General features: G+C 43.9%; 1 protein-coding gene across 5 annotated transcripts; it reads right to left on the bottom strand.

Annotated features, from left to right (window-relative positions):
• Positions 1–1,947: 1,947 nt before the first annotated feature.
• Positions 1,948–12,366, bottom strand: CIMAP3 (ciliary microtubule associated protein 3). 5 transcript variants are annotated; one of them, XR_011494901.1, is made up of 6 exons: positions 11,911–12,289; positions 11,187–11,285; positions 10,330–10,460; positions 8,739–8,856; positions 3,858–7,419; positions 1,948–2,957 (listed from the first exon to the last, which is right to left on the bottom strand). XR_011494901.1 is itself a non-coding variant. In XM_070487028.1 (6 exons), the coding sequence occupies exons 2-6, from the start codon at positions 11,917–11,919 to the stop codon at positions 7,351–7,353; spliced, it is 426 nt and encodes a 141-aa protein (XP_070343129.1). In that variant the 5' UTR covers positions 11,920–12,050; positions 12,296–12,366; the 3' UTR covers positions 1,948–7,350. The 5 variants fall into 5 exon arrangements, 4 of the variants coding, with proteins under 4 accessions (XP_070343129.1, XP_070343130.1, XP_070343131.1 ...); XM_070487028.1 differs by adding an exon at positions 12,296–12,366 and having other exon boundaries at positions 1,948–7,419; positions 11,911–12,050; XM_070487029.1 differs by lacking the exon at positions 3,858–7,419 and adding an exon at positions 12,296–12,366 and having other exon boundaries at positions 11,911–12,050.
• Positions 12,367–12,753: the final 387 nt, after the last annotated feature.

The following is a 12,753-nucleotide window of genomic DNA, read 5'->3' as shown; positions in this document are numbered from 1 at the left end:
GGATTCGAGGACTCTTAGACTCTTCACCTCTTTGTTCCAATTTACATTTTACCAGGACTTATATTTATATTATGTTTCAGGGGCTATTTCTGGAAACAGGGGAATTGCTCTGAGCTGGAAACCAGCCCAAGAGGTACTTATAGGAAATAGATAATGAAGACATCCACTAAAATCTACCCTCTTTTCTTTCTCCAGGAAATGCTAGAGGCTTTTGAAGAAGAGGCTAAAGAAACAGCATATGCCAGACTGCTGCTCACAGCAGCTTATCAGCTAGAAAAGGGACCATTGATGCGGGGTATGAAATAGCAGAGATTGGGAAGTAAGGGCACTGGGTCTCTGGGCCCCCAGATCCTAGAGCAGAAATTCCTCAACTTTTTGGTGGCGAGCATCCCAAGTAGTTATGTAAACATAGTGTTTAGAAAGTTGGTACCTCCAATTGCCAAAGAGGTTTGGGGACTTAGTGCCTCTGGGATAAGGTGCTGGCCCCTTTAAATTGTCACGGTGGTGGGCTTTGGAGAGAAGAGAAACAAGATTCAAGACCACGGCAAATCCTTATAATAGCAATTCCCATTAGCAGTTTCTTTTGCAAAAGGCTGTAAAATCAAGAAAGCTATTATCTGCAAAGCAATAGGAGAGCTGCTCACCTGTGATTCCCATGGTCCTAGAGACGTGAGTTTCTGAAAAATATGCTCTAACAACCCACGTTTCCTAACCTTCTGCCCTGGGTCTGCCCTATTTCTTTCAAGGAGGTAAAAGAGACTTCCTGTGTAGCACTATGGGGCTCACAGAAGATAACCAGCTCCCCAGGGGCCCCCAGGAAGCCACATTGGTAGGGCCATATGGCTATCTACTTGACATCATGAATTTCCCACTGCTACCATTTCTTGCTCTTAGACTGTCTATAAGAAAATGCCCCCAGGATCCTGATGGCTCAAAATCTCTTGTTTCAGGCTCCTTGATTTCATCAATATGATGACCTATGACTTCCATGGTGTCTGGGACACATGTACAGGACATAACACTCACCTGCACGTAGGATCCAAGGGTCAAGGTGACATGCGTTATTTCAACTGTGTAAGAAAGAGAAGTCTCCAATCATATGCAAAGGGGAGACAGGGAAGGGATTGGGGAAAGCCTTGGATGTTGGGAAAGAGGCTTTCTCTTCAGAGGACAATTAGCTAGACTTTGCTAGTCAAATGGTACAAACACTGGTGAGGAAATAATGTCTGTGTTGCCTTCTTCAGGAGTACGCCAGGAAGTATTGGAGAGACAGTGGAGTCCCTGTGGAGAAGCTCATCATGAGGTTCCACTCCTATGGGAGGACCTTCTGGCTCAGCACTTCTGACACCTCAGTCTGTGCCCCAGTCTCTGGAGCAGGGTCATCTGGTCCTTACACACGTATGACTGGCTTCTGGGCTTACTACAAGATAACTGACCTGGCTAAGTCAGGCTTAAAATGCACTGGGGAAAATTCTTTCATTCTCTAAGTCATCTTGCTACCCTTCTTCTCTTGAGATCCTATACCCTGGCTTCTCATAGCTCTGAGCATAAGCAGCCTGGGAAAAGGCAGTTTGGTGGCCGAGGAGCACTTTTCACTTAAAAAAAATATCAATCTGGATTTCTTTTTGGGTTTTGAAGTGTATGGCACCATGTTTCCCACAGCCCCAAAGCAATACTAAATCCTATTACATTCATATAAATAACTGGAGAAGGATTTCAATTGTCTAGCCCAGGAATGCAAATAATTTGATCTCTCTTCCAACTCTTAATTGCATTTACTCAAATCCTGGGCTGATAGGAAAACTCAGAGACTGCAAGGTGAATGATTAACAGTGTTTGCCAAAGACTCAAGTGTTTATGGAAGAATGACCACCGCTCGTATGTTCATGCTTATCGCTTCTCAAATAAACTCTGGGTACAGAATTAGAATTATACTTGTTCGTAGTCTGATTTCATTAAACGTGTTTTTATTTTATGAAACAAAATCACTTTCTAGAGAAATATGTGACATTAATGTATATTTCACAATGTCCCCTTTTCCATCCCCTCCCGCTTCTATTTTTCTCCCATCTAAGTCCTTTCTGCTCCAGTACATGATATAGATCTGAGGTGCGCTCAGCATTGCCTTCTTCATTCCTCCCACAGATCCGCACATTCCTAAGGAGCCACAAGTGCCTGAAGACCAAAAAGGCCCACATGCTTATGAAAACACGGAGTGGGTTGGTTATGACAACATTGAGAGCTATGGATATGAGGTGTGAACACTCTAAAAAAACTTACCATTCTAGCTTAGAACCTGAGTTCATCAAGAGCCCATTTTACCAAGATCTGTGGCTTTAAAGTTTTAAAGATGCTCAAAGGAAGGGCAGGCTAACCTCATTATGACTTAGCTTTCCCCAAGACAGGGAAAACAATATGATTACATATAGATTTAATAATACAAAGTACAATATATAGTAAATACACTGATATATAACTAGAATATTATAATACAGTTAAAATTTATTTCCCAATTTTTGTCCAGGGTGAATCTCTACTAGTTCATGTGAATGGTTAGTAGCCTGGCCTAAAAACATCATCTTCAATGACAATAATAAAAATAGTCCTCCACATTTTTACCTAAATGCTTTACAACCAGTATCTTATTTGATTCTACACAATCCAGTGAAGTAAGAATTAGTCTCTCTGTCTCATAGATGGATAAGCTGAGGATCGCGGACGCTGTGACAAGTCCGAGGTTACATGGCTGGAAAATGGCAAAGGCAGTAACTGAACATGCAGTCCAGCTCAGCGCCTGGGTTCTTCCCACTGCCCTGCTCTGTCAGCACATCTCTATAGAATCCTGGTCGGGAGGGGTGGTCAGCAAGGAGGAAAGGTGCTGCATGTTGCCGTGGTTAGGGAGCCAGATATACCTGATGTTAAATCTCCGATCTTAGCCCGGGTGAGTTCCCTCAAATCTGTGAAAGAGTAATAATAACAATAATAATAATAGGATATACCTAGTAGTTCCCAGGAAGGTTGAGTAAAGAAGGTAAAGACATAGCTTAGCCTGGAATTCTAGTATTAAATAAATATTAGCTTTATTTATATTACTACTCAAGAGTTTATTAACGAGGGCAAGAAAACACGGATAGAACTGAGTTAGCCAAACACATGACCTGAATCCACAAGACACATACCTTTTCACAGAAGAAAAATTGACAGGGTCCCACCCCACCTGCTTTTCACTCCCTAACATCGCCTTGTTACCCCAAACTTCACTGTTTGTTGCACAGATGCCATTTGATTCTGCCAAGCACTCTTTTTGACCACAGGTCGACTTCCTTAAGGAGAACAAGTTTGGAAGGGCCATGAAGGTTTGGGCCATTGGTCTGGATGACTTCTCAGGCTCCTCTGCAATGAGGGCAAATACCCACTCATTCGCAGGCTGAAGTCACTGCCAGGCCTGTCCTCAGGTGTGTCACTACTGAGTTTACCACATCGTTCCAAAGAAGATACAGGTCAAGCTGCCAAGAATGGCAAACGCAGAGAGGCCAGGGTGCAAGGAGGCAGCCACAGAACTTGTAGCTACTCATATTTGAGAAAAGGGACAGAGTTATACAAAGCACCTTTTTAGAACTCCATTTTTCAATCAAGGGGCCGGTCTAAGTCCAGTAGTTACTGTGGGCAAGGATTTAAATATACCTGATACCCTAGAGGTGAGCTTTGCTGCTCAGGAAGATTTCAGCAGAGAAGAGGAATCTGATATCCTGAAACCAAGTCTGATATACGTTCTGATTTTCTCTCTCAGCTCGACTGCCCCTCTCTCACTGCGGTGCACCAAATCCTATAATCAGATGGCTTAGCTGCTTCCCCACCCGCCTTAGACGCACAGATTTTGTTGGTTGGGTGCTGGTGGGGAGGGCTGGAGGCAGGTCTTGAAGAAGAGCGGGGCCCAAGCCTCATGTCTCAGCAGCACGAAGAGAGAAACCTCTGCCCTTCATGTGGTTCTGTATGTTCCTTGGGGTAAGCATCCCTGGGGGAAGACCTAAGGATGGAGGTGGAGAAGTGGAAGATAGAAGACGCTCCTTATGTCTCTACACTGAGGAAATTCAGGCGCATTGATTTTTAGAATTGTAAAAACCTGTACGAGACAATGATAAAATGACTTGTTCAAATTAACAGCGAGGGAGTAAGAGGCAGCAAATTGTAGTAGTTGAGAGCATTCTACTAGTAGAGTAAAATAAGATAAAAAACGTCTGAATCACCAGAGGGAGACAAAAAAGAAAATATCAATGGTGAAACAAGTAAAAATAAAGCATGACAAGATGATAAAAATCCAAACATAATACTCAAGGTTAACAAGATGACAAAAACTCAAACAGATTACTTATGACAGAAATATCGACAGATAAACCTCCCCTACTAAAACCTGAATATTAATTAGTCCCCCAAATAACATCTTTGGCGCCATCACTGCAGGGTCGGGTTCATTTCCCCGTGAGGGGAACTAGAAGAGAAGGCCGCGGGTGACATACTGCTGGGACTCCAGGGTTCTTGTTCCCCCTTCCTCTATGCTTTGAGCATTTGTCCCTTTGTAACGTTCTTCCCAGCTACATCTTGGAACCCTCACAGGGCTCCAGTTCTTTGAGAACAAAACTGATACAGGAGAAGGTTGATAGCTTGCTGCTTCCATGTTCAAAAACAGCTTATGATGATGCTCTGAAATGCTCTGTTTTTTAGAATGTACCCCATCAGCCACCAGCGCTTGGTGTAACCGACCCGTGACACCCATAAGTGAAGGTTTCTGCACCAATGTTGGCAGAGGCAGCGGCAGTGATGGTGGAGGCGGTGGTGATGGAGGAAGTGGTGGAGAAGGTGGCAGTGACGGGGGCAGTGGAGGAGATGGAGACTTCTGTACTGGCAAAGCAGACGGAATCTACAGTGATCCTGAAGACACCACCAAGTTCTACCAGAGTGTGGCAGTCAGTACCTTCCACTTCCACGGTGTCCAGGGTCTAGTTTTTGACCAGACCTGCAAGTGCTGCAATTGGCCTTAAGGCAACAGTGTTGATAAAATCCTTCTTTGTTACAAATTTTCTTGTGCTGCATGTCAAACAGCATCTTTCAATATTCTGTGTAGTCTATATATTATATCAATCTATCTGTCACGTTGGAAGTCCTAGCCTACAAAATCACATCACGGTAAGGTTTTACTCTATTAAACCCTAAAAAAACTGTAAACCCTTTGAACCAAATCCAGATGTAAAATAAATATGGCACTGCATGTTTTATTCTTTGTATTCATTTGTACTCTTTCTTAAGTACTTGTGTTTACAATTTAGCATTTTACGGGATCCTAAAGGTTAACTGAAGCTACATTTAAAAATTTATTTGAAAAACTCACCAACCTCATAGATACAGAGAACAGATTGCTGGTTGCCAGAGGCAGGGGGTGGGGAGGGTGGGCAGAATGGGTGAGGGGGTCAAAAGTCACAAGCTTCCAGTTATAAAATAAATAAATCCTGGGCATCTAATGTACAGCATGGTGACTATAGTTAACAATACTGTACTGCATATTTGAAAGTTGCTGGAAGAGTAAATCTTAAAAGTTCTCATCACAAGGAAAGTGAAATTCTGTAACATGTATGGTGATGGATGTTAACTAGACTTGTCGTGATCATTTCACAATATATACAAACATTGAATCATTATGTTTTCCACCTGAAACTAATATAATCTTGTATGTCAATTATACCTCAATAAAAAAATTATTTCTTATCAAATCAGATTTCCATTTTAGAAAAGTGAGTTCCCTTCCCTGGGAAAAGCCTTGAGCATATGTAGCGGGCAACAGTGTGAAAGCGGTTCTATCATCCGTCAATATCCTCCAAAGAAGGGTCCACGTCCCTGAGTCAAACAAAATAATGACTGCTGAATGACCGCCTCTGAAAATGCCTGCATGTGTGTGGGTCCAAAGGAGGAGAGGGAGGAAGGTGTGAGAGAGGTGAAAAACATCCGTCCTGACTTACTGCACATCATACACACTTCTTGACAAAATAATAGAAATCATCAAATCACACAGTTAAAAGAAGTCTCCATATTGGGTAAAAGTTTTTAGGTTGAGGTATCTTCATCAGTATCTTAATATTCTAATCTGATTTCCAACAGAGACATTTCCTTTACCATGATTTCTTCAGAAGACCTTGGCCCTTAACGAATGAGGCCCCTCAGCATCAGAAGCCTAGGAGTTTCACCTCTTACTGCCTCTTTCACCAGCTAACACTTACCATGGGCTGCCCCTGAAGGTGACAGCAGGCTAAAGCTTTTCTGCAGCCACTGGCAGCGGCTCACTTTTTGGTATCCAGACATGTGCAGACTTGCCACCCTTCTGGTAACGACTAATAAGCCCAAGTAGGCACTAGAGGACCTTCCTGTTAAAAGATAAGGTGGACCACACTTGGTGCCCATCCTGAAGGAACTACACCTGAGTTTATTTCAGTCAGTGTTGGAAGGAAAGGGGCCCACCTCTCAGGCCAGAGAGTCTAGATAAACACTCTGAATGTGGCTGCTGTGAGCGCTGACCTTGATACCCCTAGACTAACCTGTAAGGCTTCAGGGGGTCATTCAGATTGGGGGGCAGACCCAATCCACTAGCTGCCCTGGGGAGTCCTCCTCATACTTCGGGCCAGGCCTGAGGAGCCAGTAGATGAGTTTATTTTCATTCATGTTACATCCCCAGTGCCTGCCACTATGGCTGACGCATGGTAGGAACTCAATATATACGATGACTGACAGACTAAATAGATGTAATAGGAAAGGGGGAAGTTTTGGTTCTGTGAGTTTTACATGAATCTTGGAAAGGCAACCAAACCAGGACCTTCCCACTCCACGCTGGGGAATTCAGAAGCTTGTAAGAGCTCCTAAAACATGCTTTTCCCTGCCTTTAAATCACTCTGTACATAGCAAGCCCAAGCAAGCCCAAACGCCATCCAAATCCTTTATATGTATAGGCCAACAGCCTCCTGTTACGAGGGGTTAGTGGCAGAACATATAAAACTGGTGCCTGGAAATTAGAGCTAGGGAGCAGGGATCCACAAGTATTTCAGTAAAATAGAGCCACCTCATAGAACACTAAATAGGAACCCTCAGATCCATCTATGTATCTATACAAGAAACCAGCACCTGGAGACAGAACACTCTGAACCAGTCTTTATGCTCTCATCCAATAGTTAGGAGACCCTTGCACCTCGCGGGGCCCCATGCTGGCAGACAAAGGGGCCACAGCAATGCAGAGGGCGAAGAGCAGCTCTGCCCTCAAGCCTGGAGAAACTGTGGTAAGGAGGAGCACGTGAAGGCAGTCACAGCTTCTCAACTGTAAAACAGGCTTAGGTAGGCCACACGGTTCCGATGCTTTCTAAAGTCTTTGTCTGTGGACAGCTGCAAGGAAAGAATATTGTCTAGGTCAACATTCTCATGAGGACTCTCTGCCTCTGGTCCTCCCAGCTGTGCAAAATGGAACTCTGCACGTTATAGCTGTTACGGCCTCACTAAACTCAATCCCACAGTAACCCAGCTGTGGTGATTCTCCCAACATATGTTTGTACATCTACTTGTGGTCACCTTACTTTGTTGTATATCATCCTAGGAATTATTTTATACTTGGTGAATCTCCAAGTATGGCTGGTAAACTTCTTGAAAACAAAGATTATATCTTTAATTCTTTTTTAAATAATGTTTGTATTTTACTTTTTGAGGAAGATTAGCTCTGAGCTAACATCTGCCGCCAATCTTGCTCTTTTTTGCTGAGGAAGACTGGTCCTGAGCTAACATCTGTGCTCATCTTCCTCTACTTTATATGTGGGACACCTGCCACAGCATGGCTTGCCAAGTGGTGCGTAGGTCTGCACCCGGGATCTGAACCGGCAAACCCCGGGCCACCCAAGCAGAACGCGCAAACTTAACTGTTGTGCCAGCGGGCCAGCCCCTATATGTTTAATTCTTGAATGTTACCCATAGGCCCTAGCATGATGATGTTAATACATTAGGCATTTAATAAATACTTGTAGAGTTAATCCAAAGCTTCACTATGAAAAAAAAGCACCTCTGGAATTATGATAGCTAACATGCACTAGTATAATACAGGTACTGTGTTAAATGCTTTTCTACATTCTCACAAGCTTTACAACCTTATCAGACTGATTCTATTATACCCATTTTGAAGATAAGAAAACTGAAGCTTAGGAAAAATTAAGTGACTTGCCCAAGATCACACAGCAAGTAACCAGGGGAGCTAGTATTTGAACTCAGGCGGTCTGGCCCCAGAATCCGTGTTTTTCCCAGAATGCTCTACACCTTCCTGATAACCTAATACTCAAGCGGTGTGATGGAAAGAGCGCTGATGCAGGAGTCACGAGATCTAGATTCAAGCTGAGCAATTTGCACAAGTCACTTAATCCATCTGAGCCTCAGTTTCCCCCTATATCATACAGAGATAATTCTCCTGTACCTACTACAGAAGATTATTTAGGGATTAAATAAGAAAATGTGACTTTGGTTCAGTCACACACACCTTTAAAAATCTAAGGAAATTGTGTAACTTTCCAAAAGGATCCCCATATGCATATACACACAAAATTGCACATATAACTTCATGGGAACAAGGCCTTCCTAAAGCTCACTCACAGACTCCCGTTTAAGAACCCTTCATACATAGGTAAGTACTAATAGAGTGCTCTACGGAAGTCCAATCTTAGTACCTCAGCTTTTAGAGTTCTTTTCTGTAGACATGGAACCTGAGCCCAGTCTGGAGATCCAAATTTCATTGGCCAGGTGATTTTTTTGGGTGGCTTAGTTTCTGGGTTGTAAGCGCCAGGGCTAGAAATAAAAATACAAAACATCATATCTAATGAGTTAGTGACCACATATGAACCCCATCAGTACCACAGCTATCCCTGAACTAGTCCTAACTCCTTGGGAAAAGCAACAGACTAATTAGCTTTTTAATGTTGGGCAAGTGTGAGGTTCCTTTGCCTGTTAGTATATTTCTAATTAGGTCTCAGTGCTAAAGATATCTTGTCTTGACATCCAGTTACAATAAAAATTGACTCTAGTTTAAAAAAACATTTCCACAACTCAGTATCCTTAGCTGAGAGACCAAAAGATCCTAGAAGTGGTGAGTAACAAAAGAGATCTACCACAGTGATGAATGAGCACTGCCCACGATTTGAAAGGGGTGATAAAAGTACACTGATAATTTAATCTATCAGCAATCTAGGGACAGCAAATTAGAACCAATTAAATTTTGACAATGGGATTATTTTTTAATTGCCTTTGTTCATACCACTTTGTCTTTTGGTGTAGACTCTTTGCTGTGGTGGTGATAACACTTAGAGTGGACGTGGGGGTCAAGATTCAACACTTCCACTTCCTTACTGCAACCTTGAAAAAGTTACATTCAATTCAGTTTCTGATCCCCGGGTTTCTCTAGTAACAGAAAGACCTTGACCTTTGCCCTACAATTCCATAGATTCTGAATGGCTTCCTAACACTTCCCTAGGTCTACAAACCTTGCATACTCTAGCCCCGCCCCTTCTGCTCTGTTCCCATTTCCTCCCCGGCTCACTACACTCCAGCCATGCTAGTCGTCTTTTTTCCCTCACACCAAATCCTTCCTAATTTACAGCCTTTCCACTTGCTGTTCCTTCCGCCTGGGAAGCTCTGGGCCCAGATTTTCACAAGGCTGGCTCAGTCTTGTCCTTCTGATTTCAGATCAAGTGTCATTTCCCCAGAAAAACCTTTATTGACAATCCTTGCTAAAGTAGCCTCTGGTCTCTCACTCCGTATCATATCATTGTCCTGTTTGATTTTCTTCATAGCACATCACCAGGTCACCATACTTCCTGGTTTGTCTGTGATAGTCTTAGTTTATGTCTACTGTCTTGGTATAAGTATTAATCAGTCCCCCTGTCACTCTCAGAAGTGTCCTGGTCTGACTAATAAATTATATGGTCACTTTCTTTATTACTATTGATATTTTCTTGTTTATTTGCTTCTCATCTATCTGGACTCTAGAATGTAAGTACCAAGAAATCGGGAGCCTTGTGTGATGGGTTTAATGCAAAATCTCTGGAACATGCAAAACTGCCTGGCACATTTATGAATATTTATTGAGTGAATCACTGTGATTTACAATTCTATAATGTCAGAGATCTGGAGGACAAGAGGCTGAATCTTCAAAGAAGGGTGGTTTCTTATTTGGCTGGCATGCTTTGGATGTAACCCCTTCTTGGTATTTTCTTTCCTATTGCTCTTTGTTGAAGTGCACCAGAAAAGAGGAGGCAGACATACCCAGGATCATAAGTGTCCTTTGAGCATGTCCTAAAGCGTGGCAACAAGGTATTAAATGGAGCAAAATTTTGTTTGTGTTTTTGCTCCCGAGGAGTTACTGTCTGGTACATGCCTGGGTAAGGCGTCATATCCTGTTTCCAAGAAAAAGATCAATATGTTAGAGGGTGACACAGATACATAGAAAGCTTCTAAGTAGAAAAAATCAGAATCATCCTCTTCTTGGTCATGTATCAGCTATGGTTTAACCACCTGAAGCTTAAAAACAGATCTACAGTAGGTAGAAAACCAAGATCAAGATAAGGGTGTGGTTCAGCTACCTAGAGTTACATAACGCTTAGGTTGAAGAAATAAGCCTAGGGCAGAGAACCAAGGTAACTTGTTGCAGCTGCTACCCCCACCATCCCACTCAGAGATATTTTTAGAGCCAGCATCCCTCTCCTTGAGCTTAAGTGTCAGGACAATGGCCAAGAAGAGATTAGAACCCTACACTAAAGACTTTTAGACTTGAAATCCAATCACATGAAAGGGTGGAAAAGTTGGAATTTGTTTTTTAGCTGATAATATGATGCATATAAACAAAGCTTCCAGTATTTTAGCATCAGGTGTCTCAGCACTGAAGCCCTATCTTGGCACAATTTCTTCCAAGAATTGTTTTCCGCTCTCCCAGGACTCACACACATGTGGGATGGTAATACCCAAGCTTTTCCAACAGGCTTTTTAATAGCTTTTGCCTAAATGTCTATTTTTCTTGAATTTCAGGGCATATTCTTTAGGTAACCTCCCTCTCTCTGCTTTTTGCTCTCCGATGCAAAAACATGGATCACACTAAAATGTACGCACTTTCAGCCATTTCTCACCTTATTAATTGGCTTAAACCTTACGGCTGTTCTAGCTCCAAAAGTATATCCTTTTCTACTGGTCGGGATCTTAGAGAGGTTGTATGCCAAGCCATGCATCTTTGGGTAGTATAAAAAGTAGAAAGAAAGGAAAAAAACACAGAGACCATTACAGTCATCAAAACAGAGTAACTTAGAATGTTCTTATCTGAATCTTCTCTGCAGAAGTTGCTTTTTCTTTCTTTACTCCTCTTAGCCAAGACCAGGTAAACAATTATATAAATAACGTGTAACACAGGTAACTCTGCAAAGGAATGTGGCTGGATAGGTAAATGATATTTCTCTGCCTTCCAGTGAATCCCATCCTCTGAGCCCCACAGAACTATGTTTGCTTTATACAACTGTCAGTCTGATCATATTATTTCATAAACTGACCTACCAGCACTTCAACAATCCAGGTTTGGAGTAACGGGAGGGTTTGGCATTGGTTCACAGCCCTTTGGAGGTGGGAATGGCGTGGGGACTATATGAAGCAAAGGCTTGCATTTGGTGGGGGTTCAAAGGAAGGAGCAAGGTCCTTTAATTTCTAACATTGGCCCTGACAGCTGGTTGCACATGACCAGGACCCCTTCTCATGTTGGGACCCTGAAGATCAGAAATCCCATAGAATTTTTGTTCCACAAAACTTGGGTATCCTTAGACAGCCGAGGAACTAAGACCCACCCAAGGGAAGGTGAATACTCACATCTGCCATGTAGCTTCCAGGCCCTCTGTGGGGTGCTCCCCTAAGAGGGAGAAACTTGTTCCCCAAAAAGTTTGGGGGATGGAAGTGGGGAAAGAGCTTCCTCTGTTGACACGTTCCAAAGGAGTTGTCAACCAGCGTCTCTGAAGATCAAGAGAGAGGAGAAACTCCACGTGAAGGAAGGCTGCTCTGTCTAAGTGAGCACACGGGGGACAGGCGAGATGTGGGAGGCGGAGCAAGGATTGGGTCCGACCGAGCTCTTAACAGAATCAGACCGAACTCCATGAAGGGGAGTGAACTATATCCTCCCTACTGCTTTCTCTTTCCTAGCCTCCGCACTCTTCCTCCTGCCCTCTACTCTTGACTCCTCTCCTGCAGCCCTCCTCACCTGCTTTGTTGAAGCACAGCGCCGGTGCGCCGCCAGGCTAGCATTTGTGTACTGCGTTGCCAAGGGAACGGAGGCGGGCCAGGCGAGTCCCAGCTGCGGCCCTCCCCAAGGGGAGTGGCTCCTAGCGCGCCTGCGCAGCTAGTTGGGGTGCGAGAAGAGCCACTATTGGGCCAGGAGCTCGCACCTCCCGGGCCAGGAGCCCAGGGGAGTGTGAACCCTGCAGCCGGGGTAGGGGTAGAGGGTTTGCTGGACCCGCGGCTGTAGGGCCTGCGGGGGTGAAGGGGTGGGCAGAAGGGCTTTGGAGACTGGGCCACCGGGGATGCGCTGCTGAGGCAGGGACACTGCGGTGCCGAATGCCTCGAAATCCGGGCTGCTGGGATCAGAAAGTAGACAAACGCAGCCGCTGCAGTGATGGCTGTGGGGATGGGCTCCCAGGGCAGCGCCCTAAGCAGGGGAAT

Source organism: Equus asinus, chromosome 16 (assembly GCF_041296235.1).
Source record: "Equus asinus isolate D_3611 breed Donkey chromosome 16, EquAss-T2T_v2, whole genome shotgun sequence".
NCBI lineage: Eukaryota > Metazoa > Chordata > Mammalia > Perissodactyla > Equidae > Equus > Equus asinus.
This window is presented reverse-complemented; position numbering and strand designations above follow the sequence as displayed.

Coding starts and splice junctions, on each gene's coding strand:
- CIMAP3 (XM_070487028.1), bottom strand. Junction 10,461..11,186: donor GGTTTAAGCCAATTAATAAG/GTGAGAAATGGC, acceptor TCTTGGAAACAG/GATATGACGCCTTACCCAGG. Junction 8,857..10,329: donor AAGGACACTTATGATCCTGG/GTATGTCTGCCT, acceptor TTTTATTTCTAG/CCCTGGCGCTTACAACCCAG.